General features: G+C 46.7%; 1 protein-coding gene across 1 annotated transcript; it reads left to right on the forward strand.

Moving 5' to 3' along the window:
- Window positions 1-8,540: 8,540 nt before the first annotated feature.
- Window positions 8,541-12,406, forward strand: LOC112605554. The gene is made up of 4 exons (XM_025355119.1): window positions 8,541-8,554; window positions 8,704-8,841; window positions 9,103-9,477; window positions 12,097-12,406. Exons 1-4 carry the CDS (start codon window positions 8,541-8,543, stop codon window positions 12,404-12,406), a joined length of 837 nt encoding a protein of 278 aa, XP_025210904.1.

Raw genomic sequence — 12,406 nt, forward strand, 5'->3', positions numbered from 1 at the left:
GCATCCTGGAGCCCAGCTCTTCCCACAATCCAGGTCCCCACCCTGAAAATCTGTGACAGGTCTCAGTTAATTTAGCAAGTTTATTTTGCCAAGGTTGAGGATGCATCCCCATGGCACAGCCTCAGGAGGTCCTGATGACATCTGCCCAAGGTGGTCAGGGAACAGCTTGGTTTTATACATTCTAGGGAGACACAAGACATCAATCAACCTATGTAAGATGAACATTGGTTCGGTTCAGAAAAGATGGGACAACTCAAAGTGGGGAGGGGCTTCCAGGTCATAGTAGATAAGAGACAAACAGTTGTATTATTTTCAGTGTCTGATGAGCCTCTCCAAAGGAGGCAATCAGATATGCATTTATCTCACTGAGCAGAGGGACAACTTTGAATAGAAAAGGAGGGAGGTTTGCCCTAAGCAGTTCCCAGCTTGACTTTTCTCTTTAGCTTAGTGATTTTGGGGCCCCAAGATTTCCAAGATTTATTTTCCTCTCACATTTCCCCCTGTTTTATTTTTAAAAATATTTTGGAGAAAGCATTTTAGGAGATAATTAGTCCCTGGTCTCAGAGTTCATCTGATCTCTCAAGGCTAGGATGGTTTCTGCCTAGATAGGTAGGTCCTGGGTTATTAGGAAAGTTCATTTTTAGAAGGTTGTGAAGCCTCAAGTCCTAAGAGGAGAAAATAAGGAGAGGGAGAAAATAGGGAGAGGGAGAAAAACAACAACAAACAAAAGGCCAATCCTGGGACATCAATATAGGCCACGTTACTCTGAAGTCCATACATCAGTAGGCAGATATGAAAGTGGCTTATGTATGTAAATAGGTTGCTGTTATTTTCTTCTGAAGTTTAAGTTTTCCAGCTTCAGTCCATAGGGCTTTAAGAAAGCACAGCTTAGGTTTCAGCAACACCACATTAAGAAAAGTCAGGGGGAGAAAAAGGAAAAATATTGACAACTTTACTTTGAAGTCTTGTGGCCTAGAAAAATTAGCATCCAGTCCAAACTGCAGAAAAAAATTGAAAAATTGAAAAACATTAGGCAGGACTAGAATCTAATGACGGGTGTACTATAGTTTTTGATACATAGTTTTTCTCTCTCCAGTTTCCTGTTTTTACTAAAGACACATCATGGTAGGATCGATTTGCTTTATTATAGTTAACCAGATTATTTGTGTAAAGTGAAGCAAGAATAATTATTTTCTACATAGGCTTTTAAAATGGGCTTTGAAGGAACTTTGTTCCCTAGAAGGAATCTCAAATAATACTTTTTTAAAGCTGAGCCCAGCCATGGATTTGTACAAAGAGAGGGTGAATTCCTCTCTTTTTCAGGTCCCAGGATAACTTGGGACCCTGGGCCTGTCAGAAAGTGACATTCTTTACTTACCACAAGTCAGGAACTCTGTGTAGGGACTGTGTAGACATGTAATGAAGACAATTTCCCCAAGGGGCTTTTATTGGTTTTGTAAGTCAAGTTTGATTCCTTAAAGGAAAGCACACCATTCCTCTCAAAGTCTTGGTAAAATAACTGTTTCTCCAATTGTGTCTTGTTACAAATGAAAACAGATTCTTAATGCACTTATGCAAATAACTATATTGCTATAAGTTAAGAATACTCGCAAATAGGTTCCAAATTCTGGAGAAATCAGGTAGAGAGAAACAAATATGCTCCAAATTTTGTTCATAGATGTATACTCAATTGTTAAAAGCTGTCAGTAGCTCAAAAGGCTCTGAAAAACAAAACAAAGGCTCAGCAACATTTTAAGCAAAAAGTTAAAAAGATTACTTCAGTGTTCTATTAGTTCAGTCCATACAGTTAACTCGTGTTCTGCTTGATATTCACGAACATTTCAGTTCTTCATGAGTTCTGAAAAGTTTTTCCTCTATTCTGATGTCACAATCTCCAAAGTTATCAGAAACCTGCATTCAGGAGCACCTGTTAGAGTTTTATAGCTGGTTATAAAATCACCTTCTAAAGAGGACCAAAACAAGAAAACAATTGTTCGTGGATGACAGAAAGTTTTATCACAGCCAGAGTCAAAGACACAATTGACAAGGAAATTTGTTACCTCTGTGGCACACAATAACTTAACATAACAATTATAATTATTACTGATAATGTGTATTACATCATATCAGAATTATAGGAGTTTCTCATGATTGTGAAACACATACCAATAACATATTTACACAAATGCAGCCCCCCAAAAAAACCAAACACCGTTTTGTATGTGACAATGCTTCCTGTATAATTTTTATACCAAATAAGCCAAATTTGTTGTTTTTGGACTTTAGGGAATCTAATATCTTAACAGATAAATTAAGTCAGAAAAAGACATAACTTATAATTTAATTTTGGGAGGTTTGTCAAACCAAACAGAGGTTTAAAACACTTGATATCACAAAATAAGATCACAGGTCATTGTAAAATAAGTCATTCATTTGAACAAAGTCATAACTCAAGGATTTCAAAAAAAAAGGTAAAAACCTTCATTCTTTGAGAAAAGAGAATTAATTTTCCAAACAACAAGCCCTAATAAAAACAGCATGAAGCTAATTAAATTTGTTTTCCAAAATTTTATAAACAATCTACAAAATTTTAATCTTGACCATAAGATATAACTTTCATAAGACTTTATAACCTTTATTAAGGAGTCAGTTAATGCTTCAAGAAAACCTTGTTTTTTTTTGTTTTTTTTTTTTTGTTTTTTTGAGATGGAGTCTCGCTCTGTTGCCCAGGCTGGAGTGCAGTGGCCGGATCTCAGCTCACTGAAAGCTCCACCTCCCGGGTTTACGCCATTCTCCTGCCTCAGCCTCCCGAGTAGCTGGGACTACAGGCGCCCGCCACCTCGCCCGGCTAGTTTTTTGTATTTTTTAGTAGAGACAGGGTTTTACCGTGTTAGCCAGGATGGTCTCGATCTCCTGACCTCGTGATCCGCCCGTCTCAGCCTCCCAAAGTGCTGGGATTACAGGCTTGAGCTACCGCACCCGGCCAAGAAAACTTTGTTAATCTGACACAGGGCCCACATGCTGGTCTTGCATCAGTGTGCCTTTGACATTAGTGGTTAATTTATAGATAAACTGAACTTATTTTTTCTCTCAAAATCAACCTTTACAATCTCACATGCCCAGCTCTTCCATGATAGTCCCTGGGCCTTGAGGAGCTGAACAGCTTTAATTTCTTACCCTGTGTCTCAGGAGTGCAGTATATTTTGATTGGCATCTTCTGCAGGGCCTGAAAATGAGGCTTGAATTGCTGTCACTTTTTAAGATTTAGCAGAACTTGGTGTCCTTTTTAGACTCTGGAGTCAAAGCCCTGTAACTCAACGTTACTAGGATTTTAAAAGCACATACAGAAAGATATATGTACGTAATAACCTTAATTTTTTTTAAAAAATTTAATCTCAGTTTTTTTGTAAGCAACCCAAAATGTAGTAAGAATGGCATAGAAATTATTTTGATAAAACGTAAAAATCTGTTAGACCAGTTACCAAAGACAAAAGGAAAGACCTTCTGTAGTACACAGAATAATACTTTGGAAGAAAATATTTCCTTTAGATCTTTTTTTTTTTTTTTTTTGAGACTGAGCTTCACTCTTGTTGCCCACACTGGAGTGCAATGGTGTGATCTCGGCTTACCGCAATCTCCGCCTCCCAGGGTCAAGAGATTCTCCTGTCTCAGCCTCCCAAGTAGCTGGGATTATAGGCATGTGCCACCATGCCAGGCTAATTTTGTGTTTTTAGTAGAGACAGAGTTTCTCCATGTTGATCAGGCTGGTCTTGAACCCCTGACCTCAGGTTATCTGCCTGCCTTGGCCTTCCAAAGTGCTGGGATTACAGGTGTGAGCCACTGTGCCCAGCCTCCTTTAGACCTTTAAGAAAACATTGTTGGCCAGGCACGGTAGCTCATGCCTGTAATCCTGGCAATGTGGGAGGCCGAGGTGAGTGGATCATCTGAGGTCAGGAGTTTGAGACCAACCTGGCCAACGTGGTGAAACCCTGTCTCTCCTAAAAGTACAAAAATTATCTGGGCTTGGTGGTGGGTGCCTGTAATCCCAGCTACTTGGGAGGCTGAGACAGGAAAATCACTTGAAACTGGGAGGCAGAGGTTGCAGTCAGAACAGATTATGCTATTGTACTCCAGCTTGGGCAACAAGAGTGAAACTTCATCTCAGGAAAAAAAAAAAGAAAAGAAAAGAAAAGAAAAAAAACTTTGTTAGCATCAGGCCACAACAAACAAAACTTGAGGGAAAAAACTTAAATGAGCTGAAAATGAGTTGAATGCAAGTATTACTATTTCGTGCCTTTTAAAAGGAAAGAGAAAACTGAAAACATTGAGATGCAATAAAAGTTCAGCTTTCAGTTAAAAAATTAAAATCTCTTATAATTTATTAAGAATTAATAAATCCCTTAAGAAAATTTTATTGTTCTAACCAATTTTTTAGTGTGTAATTGTTTTTTTTAACATCAGACCCAATCTCTAGAAAGACCATTATGCTTTTCCTTTAATTGTAGACAACCTGATCATATAAAAAGTTTTTTTAAGTAAATCCTCTTATTGTAGCTTACACAGAATGTTCATGACAGGCTTGGACTTTCTGGTTTGTTCTGAACATCCCTCTTTCTTGAACAACCAGACATTTTATTCTAGGACTACATTTGCCATACAAGATTATTTCTCATATAAAATTATTTCTCTTTAGGCTTTCTTACCACAAACTACCTCTTTATTTCTATAACTTTACTTATATCTCTCTTATTTCCTGGTTCCTTTCATCTTGTTTTATACATAACCTTCAGAAAACTTTGAATTAGACAAAAATTGTTCACTTTTTTAAAAAGGACACTTTTTAAAAGAAAGGATGTTTTCCTACAATATATTTTTACTGGAAAATACCCAAATGAGCAATATCTATTATTGAATCTAATATAACTTTAGATTCTAAAGTATGACAACTTTGTCTACAAGTATTTATCACATTACGTTTACCCAATTATTTCATTTTGTTTACCTAGGTTATTTCTGAAAACTATAATAGTCATCATTTAAAGTTATGAAACTTGTCTTTGCAAAATTCTAACTGAGATATCAAAAAAGATATGTCCTAATTGACTTCATCTTGCTTCTAACCTCCAAGCTGTCCTTGTTCATTCCTGCACTTTCGGAGGAATGTAGTTTATAGTTCATCTTTGAAATAAAGAAGATGGTCCTTTCCACAAACAACCGCCTTACTGCCCATGGACTAGACTGTCTAAAGCCACAAGATTAGAAGTTATGGAAATTTTACTAAACAATTCAAGATGTAATTATGTTCATTAAACAAATATTAATGTCTTATTTTTTAAAATTACACAAGCAAAGATTATTCTGTTTGGGGCTGGGTTTATAGTTTTGTGATCCCTATGCCAAATTTTGACACCTTATAGTATTTGGCAGGGATAAGTTTGAAATTGCTTGACTAATAAATGCAAACAAAAATGTATGCTGGAAATTCTTAAAACATTTCTAATACTACTTTACCAATAATTTTAAAGACAACTTATTTATTAAAGATTTTACTTAAGTTACATAAAACTTGAAAAAGCTTTTGACTAGTCTTTTTTTCCTGATAAAATATTAGATTCAAGCCCTTTTATTTTCTTAAGCCAATTAGTTAGAACTCTTATATATATATATTTGAGATGGAGTCTTGCTCTGTCACCCAGGCTAGAGTGTAGTGGCATGATCTCACCTCACTCCAACCTCTGCCTCCTGGGTTCAAGTGATTCTCCTGCCTCAGCCTCCCGAGTAGCTGGGATTACAGGCATGTATCACTGTGCCTGGCTAATTTTTGTATTTTTAGTAGAGACGGGGTTTCACCATCTTGGGCAGGCTGGTCTTGAACTCCTGATCTCATGATCCACCTGCCTCAGCCTCCCTAAGTGCTGGGATTACAGGTGTGAGCCACTGCGCCCGGCTTTTATATATCTCAGTAGTACAACATTGTGTACACAACATATAAATACATATATGTATTAGTCATGCCAATAGGACTACATCTTATAGAGTCATAACTCCCCTTTTTGTTCCCATCTTAGATTTTCAAATTCTTGGTAACCTGCTTCAATAGGTTGTATCAATTCTTGATATCCCTAGGCAGTTGTCAGTTAAATAGTCTTAAATTGGGATATCTGAGGAGGGATGAGGGATTGCCAGGCAGCCAGGGCTAGTGGGGTCACCCTGCCGCATCCCCTGCTCCCCCAACCCTCCAGCACAGTTTATAACCTGTTCTCTGTGGTTTGGGAAGGCTAACAGTTGTGTTAACATGAGCTTACAGTATAACCCAAGAAACTTCTGCATGGCACAGAATGCACTGGGTGACTTTTTGCAAGGTAGACGTTGTGTGTTGTGGGATGAATATGTTGAAGTATCTACTTTAATATAAGTATATACGGAGTATAAATTGAAGTCCTAATGCCCAGGATCTGTGAGTGTGATCTTACATGGAAACAGGAACTTTGTGCATGTCATGTTATAATAAAGTCATTAGTATGGGTCGTGGTTCCACATGACCGATGCTGTCACAGGACTTACAGGACAAGAAGCGAGACGCAGACACATGTGGAGAGGAGGCTATGATGGTGCCGGCACAGGTTGGAGCAATGCAGAATGTGGAAAACAAAAACAAAAACAAAAAACTCCCCCAAATCACAAAGCCAAAGGGAAACATCAAGCTGGGAACCGCATAGGACAAACCCGCCTCCCATTCTACTCCTAAATAAAATCACTGCAAATATGAAAAAGCTACATCTCTCCCTCACTATTTGCCCACAAAGAAACTCCCTGTGGACAAAGGACAGGCAGAAGTCAAAGTCCTCCCTTGGCTCCCGTGAGACAAATGCATATCCGATGGCTTCTTTTGCCTTATTGTTTCACTAAGTCAGACTAAGGCATGAGTGACTATTCCTGTAAACTGTGTATTCAGGGAAAGGCTAATCAGAAACTCAAAAGAATGCAAGTTTGTCTCTTATCTACCTGTGGCCTGGAAGCCCCCTCCCCACCCGACTTGTCCCACCTTTCCAAGCCAAACCAGTGCACATCTTCCATGTATTGATTGATGCCTCATGTCTCCCTAAAATGCATGAAAGCAAAGCTATGTCCCAACCACCTTGGGCATATATCATGAGGACCTCCTGAGGCTGTGTCATGGGTGCATCCTTAACCCTGGCAAAATAAGCTTTCTAAATTGACTGAGGCCTGTCCTAGATACTTTCTGGTTTCTAGGTCACATGCCCCAGGACACCTGGAGCCCCCAGAAGCTGGAAAAGACAGGAGGGCCCTGCCCTGGAGCCTCTGGAGAGAGTGCAGCCCTCCCGACACCCGCGTGTCTGACTTCTGGCCTTCAGAACAGTGAAAGACTCTATCTGTATAGCTTTAAGCCGCTCACTTTGTGGCCGTGGGATCCTGTTCCATGGAACTCGTGCTGTTTTCTGTAGCTGCCTGGTTGTCAGATGCTTGGATGAGGCCCTGCACATCATGGAGAGCAAAGTGCTTTACTGAAAGTTGAATGTGAATCTCGTTAACAAAATACCTTACCAGCAACACCTCAGTGAGTGTTGGGCAGAACAGCTGGGCACCGCAGCCTGGTCGGGGTGGCATGGGGTCACCATCACAGGGTGCACTCCAGCCCATTGCCAGACCCCGCCAGGTCACCCTGAGGCATGGGTCTGTTACTGGTGTCTCACAGCATTGCTGCCTGAGCTACCAGGCGGGACTGAGTTTGAGGCACTGTCCTGAACTGAGCCTTTGGTTCACACAAGCCCTGGTCTCCCCTGGGTCAGCTGGTTCAGGAGGACAAAGTGCTCCTGAGTGGGCCACTCCAGCCCCACACTGATCATGCAGAACATCCCCTGCAGGAGGACCCCTTCTCAGGGTCCCAGGACCTCCCTGGAGAAGAGCAGACATTCCCCACGTTGGGCATTGCAGAGCCGACCTGCAGGAGGAACCCTGCTTAGGCTCCCGGGACCTCCCTGGAAAAGAGCAGACATCCCAGGTGCTCCCAGATCTTTCTCACAAGAAACCTCTCACTCCGGTGGGTACTGGGGTACACACACACCCTTGGGGAACTGTGGCAATTCCAGATCCCAACTCTATCCAGGAGGGCCCAACACCCACTGCTGACACAAAAGGAGCCCATGCTCAGAAAGAAGCTGGGCTCTGTAGAAAGACATGGCACAGAAAGAACTCAAGGAGACGCAGACTGGTGGAGGGGGGTGGTGTTTATTTAGAGGACTAAGCGTCCAGCTGGACTTTAGCAGATAATGAATAACAAAGAGCTTTTCAGTGGGAGGGTGAGGTCCACAGGAGAGGCCACAGATCTGGGCACGGCCGAGTGTCTGCCGCCTCCTGGGCCTCCCTGAGCTCCAGCACTGTCCAGGGTGGAGGGCAGGGGAGGGAAGCTCTTCAAGGAAGAAGGGAAGGGCAGGATGGTTTGGCCCCAGCGAGTGGGGTGAGCTTTGTGATGAGCAGCAGAGGAAACGGCTCACCCTAGGATTCCCAGTGGGGTGATGATGTGGAGCACAGGGTGAGTGGATTTTCAAGGCAAAGACGTGGCATGACCAGCGGAGCTCTGTTTCTGATTCCAGGGACTGTCATATTTCAGAGAGACACAGCTAAAAACTGTGTCACAGGTCTGGGATACAGGACGGCCTTCACCTGACACCTGGGGCCAAGCATCAAATCTTACACTGGCAGCACACAGGGACGCAGCAGCTGGACTGGGAGCAGCAGGGCTTGCAGCAGCTGGACTGGCAGCAGGATGACCCACAGCCTGAGGAGCAGCAGGGCTTACAGCAACTGGACTGGCAGCAGCTACAGGAGCCACAGCCCCCCTTGGATCCCCCACAAGAGCCACAGCTGGAGCAGGAACAGGCTGGCACACAGCAGCACACGGGCTTGCAGCAGCAGACAGGCACACAGCAGCCAGAGCCACAGCCCCCACAGCCAGAGCCACAGCCCCCACAGCTGGAGCCACAGCCCCCACAGCTAGAGCCACAGCCCCCCTTGGACCCCCCACAAGAGGTACAGCCCCACTTGGAGCCCCCACAGGAACCACAGCCCCCCTTGGACCCCCCACAGGAGCCACAGCCCCCCTTGGAGCCCCCACAGGAGCCACAGCCCCCCTTGGAGCCCCCACAGGAGCCACAGCCCCCCTTGGAGCCCCCACAGGAGCCACAGCTGGAGCAGGAACAGCCTGGCACACAGCAGCACACGGGCTTGCAGCAGCAGACCGGCACACAGCAGCTGGAGCCACAGCCCCCACAGCCAGAGCCACAGCCCCCACAGCCGGAGCCGCAGCCCCCACAGCCGGAGCCACAGCCTCCAGAGCAGCCACAGCAGCCCATGGTTCTGGTGTGCTAAGAATGGAGAGGGAGGTAGAGGAGCAGGTGAGAGGCAGGTGCAGATGGGGAGCTCCCTGGGCCTGGGCCCTTTATATCCCTGCCCAGGGTGAGGTGTGAAGCTGGGCACATGGTCACTTCCTGGTTCCTGTTTGTGCCGTTTCCCCAGGGAGATTTTGTTTGCTTTCTTGAAACTAGAAACAATCACGTTCTGTTTGCCGTGTTTTGCAGTTTTAATTCCGGCTCTGCGTCTCTAATCTGACTGGCGCATGCCACACCCATGTATCATGGAAGGGACTGGCTAGGGCCCCCAGCCACCTGCTGGACCTGCCGCACATCCCCTTCCATAGTGGTTGTCCTCACGTGACTCCTGGCCATCAGGGGAATGCCTCTGAACAGTCACCATGAGACCCGGAGAGCTTGGCCAGGAGGGGCACGCAGGACCTCGTAGCTTTCACAGCTCTTAGGGCAGGAGGCTGGGATCAACTCCTCCCTCCTGGGGGGCTCCCCAGCTGGGCAGCTGCCAGGAGCTGCTTGCAGGGCCTCACGCCTGAGGCTGCATCAAACCTGAGGCCACGCATGTGCAGGGTGATGGGGCTGGGAGGGGCCCGACACACTTGATCAGAAAGGCAGAGCTGGCTGGGTTACTTTTCCCACACTGTTGAGAGAGACCTTCGCAGGATGTCAGAAAAAGAGGGAGCCAGAGGCAGGGGTGAAGCCTGTGTCCTTGTCCAGGAGCTCCAGTGACAAATGACCACAAACTGGGGGCTCAGACAACAGGAATTTGTTCTCTCACAATTACGGAGGACCCACACCTGGGTGTCTGCAGGCTGTGCTCCCGCCAAGGGCTCTCGGGAGGCTCCTTCCTGCCTCTTCCAGCTTCCGGGCTCCGGGTGTCCCCTGGCTGTTCCTTAGCTGTGGCCGCATGGCCCAGCCTCTGTCTCCCCAGCCACAGGGCCGTCCCCTGTGCTCCAGGCCTCTCTTCTCCTGCAGTCAAGTTCCTCCGGCTTCCCTCTTACCAGGACACTGAGGTCACACTCAGGGCCCGTCCTGGAGTCTAGGATATCCTTCCCATCCCACGATCCTAGACACGATCACGTGTGCCAAGGCCCCTCACATCCACAGGACCCAGGAGCCTGGATTTGGGGGCCAGGAGGGCTTCAGTCAGCCAAACACAAGACGCCCTGGAGTCACCCTGGGTGCCCGTCCCTGTACGACAAGGTGGGTCCCTTGTGAACAGAGCTTTGGGTCCCAGCTGGCCTCCCTGCAGAAGCCACTGCCCCTTGGGGGTGTTGGGCAAGAGGGGGCAGGCACTTGCTAGGGGGCAGAAACTTTGGGGATTTTGTGGGTCTTCTGGTACCCCACGGTCTGTGAGAGTCAGGCGATGTTCTGTGCAAGCTCTGCGGGGAACAGCTAGTTACAGTGCAGGCTCCACACTCCCTCGGCCCCACAACCTCTCCTCCTGCCCGCAATCCTGCTCCGGTCCCACAAGAGCCCCTATTTCCAAAGGGAGGCCTCAGGGGACAGGTCCCTCAGCTTCTGTCACATTGATGGTCCTGATGCCAGCATAAGGGCACATGCTGGCCTCTGGGAGCCCAGAAACAAAAGGGAGTTTGTTTTCTAGATCATGGTCCAGCAGGAGGCCATAAACCCCCAGCAGGGAAGTGGGGCCGTAGCTGAGTGGAGATAAAGCAGTGAGTGGCGGTGCTTTCCCCACTGTTCAGGGCAGGAACTGACTAACTCTTTCTCGGTTTTTGTTTGTTTTTTGTTTTTGTTGTTTGTTTGTTTTTGTTTGAGACAGAGCCTCACTCTGCCACCCAGGCTGGAGTGCAATGGCAAGAACTCGGCTCACTGCAACCTCTGCCTCCTGGGTTCAAGCGATTCTCCTACCTCAGCCTTCTGAGTGGCTGGGATTACAGGCGTGTGCCACCACGCCTGGCTAATTTTTGTGTTTTTAGTAGAGATGGGATTTTACCATGTTGCCCAGGCTGGTCTCAAACTCCTGACCTCATGGGATCTGCCCGCCTTGGCTTCCCACAGTGCTGCCATTACAGGCATGAGGCGCCACACCCACCCTGACTAACTCTTTCCGTTCAAGGCTGGGGGTTAATATTTTGGGCCATGCAGTCACTGTGACGACAGCTTGACTCTGCCCCAGTGACCAGGGCAGCCGCAGATGCAGAACCTCCCACCACAGCTGCGCTCCAGGGAAATTTTAGGGACAAAAGCAGGTGGGGCTGGACCTGGCCCATGGGCTGTAGCTGCCCAGGTGGGTGATGCAGGTGTTCGTGTGTGAAGATGGCACTGGGGCAGGTCCGCCTCAGCCACCCAGCGCTGTCTAAATTGCAAGACTCTTCCTGACCTGAGAACATGCCTGTAGAACTAAAACAAAAAGGTTTTCTCAGAAGAATGTGAGAAGTGGGGGCTTTCCTGGGGTGTCCACAGAGGTCGACCCAGTGAGGTCACGTTGCCTGTGTGACGGGGCCTGCTCTCCCTTCCCATTCGCTTGGGTTCTGGGTGGACGAGCTCCAGGCAGAAATGCCTCCATGGGGTTGATTTCATGCACCACAAGTGCAGGAAGTCCCCAGCCGAGCTGTAGGTGGCGCCACAAGGCATCTGCCTCCTCCCCTCCTGTTCATCGTCCCCAATCCTGGCCTTTGAAGTCCATGTTCACACAGACACAAACTTGCACTTAATTGCTCTGAAGCGTCAACTCGTGGCCTGGCAGGATCCCATCATTGGGAATTCCATCTCAGGGGCATGGCCAATGCCACGGCAATCTCCACCCCACAACGCTGCCCCCTGATGACCAACCCTGGACCCAGAATCCAAGAGGACCAGCCTGTTCGCTTTTCTCCACTGGAACCTTCTCAGAGGAGAGCTTTCAGCCCGACTTGGATAACTCGGGAAGTACAGGCTTAGCTGGCCTGGAGATGGCATCCCGGCTGCCGCACAGGCCACAGAGAGCGTTTGTGGAGATTGCCCGTGGTCTCTGCATCTGGTTCACGCTCTCAGCCAGGGTAGCTGCCTCCCTGTGA

This window comes from Theropithecus gelada, chromosome 14, assembly GCF_003255815.1.
Source record: "Theropithecus gelada isolate Dixy chromosome 14, Tgel_1.0, whole genome shotgun sequence".
NCBI classification, from domain to species: Eukaryota; Metazoa; Chordata; class Mammalia; order Primates; family Cercopithecidae; genus Theropithecus; species Theropithecus gelada.

Bases quoted from the DNA above. Each gene is read 5' to 3' on its own strand.
- LOC112605554 (XM_025355119.1), top strand. The intron at 8,842-9,102 runs CTACAGGAGCCA...CCCTTGGACCCC, and splicing joins AGCAACTGGACTGGCAGCAG to CCACAGGAGCCACAGCCCCC. The intron at 9,478-12,096 runs GTGAGGTGTGAA...GTGGCCTGGCAG, and splicing joins CCTTTATATCCCTGCCCAGG to GATCCCATCATTGGGAATTC.